The following is a 7,168-nucleotide window of genomic DNA, read 5'->3' on the forward strand; positions in this document are numbered from 1 at the left end:
AAACAGTTATTCATCTCGCATTTAGTGAATATCGATAAATGTTTGCCTCAACCTCTTTTCGGTCAACGAAGCGAATAAGTTGTTACTTCATTTCCTATAAATCGAGATTCAGAACATTTGAATAAAAGTCAACTAATATGAGTTGATTTCTTAAATGTACAAAAAAACTGTGAACAGAGGGAGAAGACGGAAAGGGAGTGAAAATTATTTGAGCAACTATGCGCTTTAATTGGGGAAGGGGGGGGGGGGGCACTCTCAAATTAATTTTTCCATTGAATCCGTCCCCTGCTAAATGGTGCACAGTCGCAAGTCACATTTATCGTCATACACATTCGTTGAAATTATCGTCAACTTTAATTAGTTCAAGAGTGCTAGCTACATGCTCGTTTACATTCATTTTTCTTCTTTTTGTGCATATTGGTGCAATATAGCAATATATCATCTCCCATGGGAAGTACACTGGATGATACAAAATTATATATATAGCGTATCGTTGCTAACCTATCAATAATTTTGCATTTCTCAAAAAAATCGCCTTTAATTGCAAGTTTGAGCTGCAATTTTCCGTAAATCGCTGGCCAGATGGAAAACATTTGTGTAAAAGTCAACCAATATGATTTGGGTTCGAAAAGCCACATCTTCAATGGATGGAGACGACCCCATACTCGTTGAATTTAAAGGCTTGGTTTGGACAGACCGACTGGCAGGTTTGCTGTCAGTGTCGTTTTTCTTTTGACCGTCTTGTTGTTCAATGCTCCGTTTTCCTCGCCGACTCTGTAAAGTGAATGACAAAAATATTTTATCAGATGAGTACTGACATTTTGAAAAACCGAGAAACAAAATAGGTTTCAGGTTCAATTTGTTAGCACATGCAATAGGCCTAAGTGAAGCTATCTACAATTTTGGAAGTCGGTTATCTTGTTTGCAATTAATAAGGAATTCTCTCCCAGCACATCGACTTTGGATGATTGCGCGACTTTATTGCATGCAAAAATAAGTAACTTCTGTGATCTTTATAAAAAACAGGTATGTGTTTCATTCTACCAATGTTACTGCAGGATTGCCTTAAATCATTCTCTTCACGTTAGAGCAGTTTTTAGTTGAGTGTCGTAAATCCAAAACCGAAGTAATTACTCCGTCCAATCACAAGGGACACTTACTTTTCAGTAAACCAATCAAAACTCAAAGTAATTACATGTAGTCGTCACCAAGCGCGCGAAAACGTGCGCGAGTAAACTCACAATTGGTTTTGGTTTTACTTCTAATTGGGTGAGAAAGTGGCGTGATGTTTTAAAGCCAATCAATGAGCGTAGTAATGCAAAACCAAAGTAAAATCAAATTACTTTCGATACTCAAGGGGAAACTGCTCTTACACGAAGGCGCAATATCTACTAACCGATTTGATGATTGTCACGGTTCTTTTCAATTGGCTTATTATTGTCCTTGTCCGTCCTTTCAGACCCACCAGTTGGGTAGTTACCAGTCCTTTAGCGACAGGAAAACGGCTCAGCTGATTGGTGGAATTATCCAGCAGTAAGACGAAGGTTCTCAATATATGAATGTTTGCTTTTAGGATCTGTTCAGGCTGAGGTAAAGAAAGCGCATTTGATTACTTGAATGTCTAGACATCAGAATAAAGGCCTATCGGTCAGCCGATTGACAAATCATTCAACAATCTATCAGGATAAGAAAATCTAAGGGAACTTTTAGAAAGCCTAAAGTCATTGCACTAGCTTCGCTTCGGCATGCAACTGAATTAGGAATGAGAATATGTTAAATCTTTTCAGTTTTATTGTTTTTTTTTTTTAAACAATATCTTACAACTTAGAATAAACAGTTATTTATCTGTCAAATATAACAATAGTGATTTAAAACGAGCAAAGGAAAAGATATTTTATTACGTAAAAATATTACAGGTAATTAATTTCAAGTACATAGCTCAACAATGACGTGCTATCAGGTAAAATAAAAAATGCATATGTGTAATCTTTAATCAGGTGGCAACTGATTTTTTGGCTATACTCAAAGAAATAACAAAGTATTTTTCTTTTGTCGTCCAAACAAAATAATTCAAGTAATGGACAAGAGATATCACGTGATCGCATCGATAATGGTTCGTTTGTTGCTATGCAACAGTATTTACCATAACTGATATCAAATCGCAGCAGCCAGTTTTATTTGTTGAGGATGGATCTAGATCTTCCAGAAATGATACTAGTTGCCCAGAGCAAAACAATAATTATGAAAATAGCCTTGGCCTCGGCCTCCTATGGGGCAATAGTTAAACAGCTCTTCCTACCGTGACGGTTTTGTTGAGCTTGGGACGAGGCCCAAAAAATCCAACATTGGTTGCATTGAAAGGGGCTTTGGTGGCCATCTTCTAGACTGAAACAATTAAAGAAAGCAATTAAAATAATGATTTTGGTGAATTTGAGTTAAAGTCACTTTGCATTGTTCCTCGACTCGCCTTTTTGTGGTCTTAAGCTGGTTTTTTTTTCTGACGTTTATCTTTCTTTATTCTGTACAGAATAGAGGGAAAATGACATTTGTGTAACAACACAGGAAGTGGCAACAGTTGAGAGTAAGTATCACTGAATTAGTACTCGTCGCTAGAGAAACTAACCAAAGCATTTCTTTGGGAATGAAAGTTTATTTTTCAGTACAAGAAACGAATGGAAAAAATCTAAACCGGAAATGAAACTTCAGCCCACATTGGGTGGGAGGGAACGGAAGAAAATTACTCGTGGAATCAAACGACAGGCAATGAACGCCTCTACAATACCAACTGAGCTACGCCCTCTCGTAACACGCTACACATTCAATGTCCGTTAATAAGTAACAATGAATACAAATTATACAATAAAAACGCCTAGCTCTAATTAATTATTTTAAGCTGGGCTAAAAATATAACGATGTAAGGGTTGGGTTTAAATTTACCATGTTGCTGCGGACAACAGAGATTTGTTCTACCAAGACGCGAGAATTGATCAACGAATCCGAGAGTAAGGCTTTAATATCTTTATCCCTTTGACATGACCAAGCAGCACTTTTGGCAGCTAAACAGTTCGTCATGGCTACGTTACACCAGGAAAGGAAACTAGACGTCAAACTCCCTGTTAAGAAAATAAGTTGACATAACACAAAACACAAGCACTGATTCTTTATTCTTCTGACTTTTTTTGAAATAATAATTATTCAAGAATAGTTTCTTAGGGGCGATATTATTTTCAAATAAGAACAGTAACAACAGCTCTTTCATCACTCTCTCCAAGGTTGAAAGCTTTTTTTCCTTACTGGGTGTCATTAAATTTTTTAAATCTTACTTCGGTGAATACGGTGACACGGAAACTGAGTCAGCTCCTGGTCGATAACTTAAACTGACTTCTGTAGAACATAACTAGTTTTATACTATCCATGCAGTTGATTACTTTACCATTGTTTACTTATGAAGTAATCTTTTACAAGGTATCAGAAATACATGAAAATCACCACATAAAAAAAATAAGGTTTCTTCTGTTTTTACAAGCTGAGATATTAAAAAGACAAGGTCCTGAACAAAGCATAATAATTAATTTCCTCGGACGAGTTGGCTGCGAGGCGTCAGTAAATTCTTGAATTTAAGCAGCTTTCAGTATACATGCAGCCATTTTTCTGCGAATCACACGAGAAATAAATTCAGAAAAAAGGATTAATTTTTTTTCTGGTTGTCGTCAAAAGTTTGCTTTTTAAGAGATTTGAGCTAAAATACCTAAAATCCTAAGTCATACGAAATTTTGCTCGATTCGCGTTGCTTTTGCTCCACAAATTGCAATTACGTGAAGAAAGCGGATTAGGAAGAAATTTGACCTATCCTCTTAATAAGCTTGATTCAAAGGACTTGAGTTAAATTACGTCATAGAATTTACAAACTACTTCTGATTTTGAAGAAATCGACCATCATTTGATAGGACACTTCGAGTAAGTCATTTAAGACACACTGTGAGATATGGAATGCCACTGTGTTGACGGACGAAGTATCGCGCATGGCTGTAAAGGAGTGTTGTTGCTGACCAGCTGTAGTGTCAAGTGCTGGAAGGCCTTTGAATTTTCGATCCTAAAATGAAAGGTTTGAAAATGAACTATTTTAGAAGAATTATCTACTACAAAGAGGGCAGAAAATGGATTGGGTTCTTTTTATCAACTGGGAGATGAAAAGCTAACTAAAGAATGGTAACCTCTATTAGGTTGACTAGGTTTCACCTTTTGAGACCGATAACTTTCCTTGCTAACCCAACTTTTCCCTTGGTAGCTTCACACCAGTTATTCATAAATCATTCATGATCATAAAAGCAAACGATCAAGAAGAAACGAGTCTGTAATTTATACCATCGTTTCAAACTTTCCAGCCAGTTTTAAGTGCATTGCCTAACTTGACCTCTTCGCCTTCAAGACTTTTCGCTTGCGATTGGTCTACACAGAGATATGGTATCTATCTGTAAAGCACGTCATTTAATTTTATGTAATATAATGAATACTTTAAAGTTTATTTGAAGTAGTAACTTACAATTTTGACTGCCTTCGTGACCAAGTATTTCAATGTACCCTGCATAAAAGCTTCCAAAGACTTCAGATATGCCGGAGGCGCTGTGACATTCTGTGCGCGTGACAACACTGCTAGTGATTCTGAAAGATGTTGACTGTAGCCAAGAGAAACTCTTTCGTGAAACTCAAGAATTTTGCTTGTCTAAAAGATAAAAATTGTGACAGAAAAAAAAATTAACTTTGCTCTCACTATATGTTTAAAAGGAGGCGTTCTCCATCAAAAAAGATTCGTTAGGATTATGGTGTTCTAAAACGTTTAGCCAAATTTATCAAGTTTGTGTGAACGGTTTTGTCATCCATATCAATTTTCTTCAAACGTAACTACTATTATTCCTTTATGGCGTATTATCACACTACTTAGTAATTTCAGTTGACTTAAAAAAAAACAGTTATTTTTTCACACAATGCTTGAAGTCGTACCTCGATAAATAACATATTTAGAGCTATTTGGCATTTTTTTTCTCAGTTGGATGGCGGTGTCTTTCATATTAGACTCGTCAAATGAGGGAGATGGGATAAAGACGTAATAAACAATTGCAAAGCAGTATAACAGCATCAACACAAGTCTCACCGATGCATTGGTGCAACTGGATGAAGTTAAGTTCATATCCCCCAACACCGCAAGCGCAAAGTTGTTACAGGTTGGGTTACAGAAATCCGTGATGTTAAACTTAGAATTCTGAAATAGAAAAGGCGAACAGTGTCAATTTTGAACTTTGGAATAACATGGAATTTTAGGGCAGACTCAACAATATAGAAATTCTGAGCAGACATCAATATGCTCTGTTCTATCGCAAGGCCAAAAGCCATCCGTTTTGAATGTAACTAAGCTAAACTAAAATAAGTTAGCATTATTATGGCGATTAACATCTCTGAAGTGTATTAACAGTTCTATCATCAGCCTTTCAACTACGTTTTCAAAAAAGGTGATGTTTCTCTAATGTTTCTTTCGATTTTATTTTTTAATATTTGGCCAAATCTAAGTGGCAAATATCATGACAGATAAATAGGGTGTCAATTTAATATTTTGCAAAAAACTGGTCACAATTGGCGTAGGGTTGTGCAACTTCCAATGAGCTTAAAACGTACTAGGTAAGCTTACGCCAAAAAACAAAACAAAAACAAAAAACAATCTCATTTAAAGCCGAGTTTTATCTGATCTGATAAAAAATTAAGTTATTTTAAGTGGGTGAGGACTAGTTACTCTCCACATAAAATCTCGGTTTGGGAAAAACATCAATCCAATACTTGGCGCTAAATCTTTTAAATGCATGTTTCTCCGACTTACCATGTACTTTAACGCTCTATATGTCAAGCCAGTCAGGAGACGGGACGAAGGAACTAGAAAATCGATAGTTCTTCGCCAATCCCGACGGAGCCGGTGTCTATCCGAGCATCGAGCCCCACGAGGACAGCCGGCTTTTGCAGGAGTATTGTAAAACACAATCAAGAGAAATAACACAGAATAAAATGGGAAGAATTTTGTTAGGAAACCTGCAAAAAAATTGTTACAAAAATTAAACTCGAGTACAAAACTGTGCGTGGCTGCCTATTCTTGTCCATCCTTGGACAAATCAAAAGAGTTTACAGTCATCATTAGACTATCATTACATGCATTACAGCCTTGATGTATTTACAACAAGTATTTCTGCAGCGGGTTATGAAAGGTAAATAGCATTTCTGAAGCCACCTTCGTTTTTTAATTCTTCTGTAGAAAAAAGTGAAAATATTCAAAATATACTGAACTTTAAGGTCACCATATTTTCATTAAATAAGAGTCTTGAAAGTCACTTGGTCACATTGACCAACTTGGTCAAATGTGCGCAGAGTAATACCGTAATGATTCGATTTAGCGCCCGGGGCGGGTGGTTACGGGTGACACCTCGAGGGAGGGCGCTTATTCGAGACAGGGCGCTTATTCGGGACAGGGCGCTTATTTAATTTTTTGAAAAAACAACCAAATGTATCTAACAATAACAGAAACTGTAACGGTTAGAAATTGTTAAAAAGTTCAGTTATTTTTATAATAATTGTTCATTTTAGCAGTAAATATATACATGAACTGTACGGTGAACGGTCAGGAGTTTATCTATCCACAATAAGGACACTTATTAGAATAGGGGGGCTTGAAAGAATGGGACGCTTATTAGAATGGGGGCGCTTATTGAAAGAGGAGCGCTTATTTACAAAAACACATTCGAAGGGGGGCGCTTATTCGGAAAGGGGCGCTTATTGGAAGGAGGGCGCTAAATCGAATCATTACGGTAGATCTCTTCCAAAGGAAATTTAGTTGAAAATAGGAAAGAATCATTCAAAATAGAAAAAATGGTAAAATTAGTGTAGATCATTTCATAACACTAACGGAGAGAAATTGATGAAATATGCTTCAAACTCTGAATAAAATGCAAACAACCATATTGAAATGAATGAACCATGCAAATGGGAGAAAGCTTGTCAAACACCAAATAACTGAAATTGGCGTTTAATAAAATCTGACTATTGGTTAAAAAAGCTGGAACTTCTCTTACCATTGTTATTAATTTTGGCTGAGGTTTTCTAGCTAACAGGTTAGCCAGGTAGTCCAGGT

At 36.4% G+C, this 7,168-nt stretch overlaps 1 protein-coding gene across 1 annotated transcript; it reads right to left on the reverse strand.

The window, feature by feature from the left end:
* Positions 1–350: 350 nt before the first annotated feature.
* On the reverse strand, positions 351–6,409 carry LOC144641423 (uncharacterized). Its single transcript, XM_078500440.1, has 8 exons — positions 5,870–6,409; positions 5,153–5,260; positions 4,544–4,723; positions 3,910–4,093; positions 2,938–3,113; positions 2,300–2,385; positions 1,397–1,585; positions 351–774 (listed from the first exon to the last, which is right to left on the reverse strand). The coding sequence occupies exons 1-7, from the start codon at positions 5,870–5,872 to the stop codon at positions 1,570–1,572; spliced, it is 753 nt and encodes a 250-aa protein (XP_078356566.1). The 5' UTR covers positions 5,873–6,409; the 3' UTR covers positions 351–774; positions 1,397–1,569.
* Between the last annotated feature and the right edge of the window lie 759 nt (positions 6,410–7,168).

Source organism: Oculina patagonica, unplaced genomic scaffold, assembly GCF_052425735.1.
Source record: "Oculina patagonica isolate OP01 unplaced genomic scaffold, crgOcupat unplaced931, whole genome shotgun sequence".
Taxonomy (NCBI): domain Eukaryota; kingdom Metazoa; phylum Cnidaria; class Anthozoa; order Scleractinia; family Oculinidae; genus Oculina; species Oculina patagonica.

Bases quoted from the DNA above. Each gene is read 5' to 3' on its own strand.
- LOC144641423 (XM_078500440.1), bottom strand. The intron at 4,094-4,543 runs GTAAGTTACTAC...CTTTCATTTTAG, and splicing joins TCACGAAGGCAGTCAAAATT to GATCGAAAATTCAAAGGCCT. The intron at 2,386-2,937 runs GTAAATTTAAAC...TAATTGTTTCAG, and splicing joins CTGTTGTCCGCAGCAACATG to TCTAGAAGATGGCCACCAAA.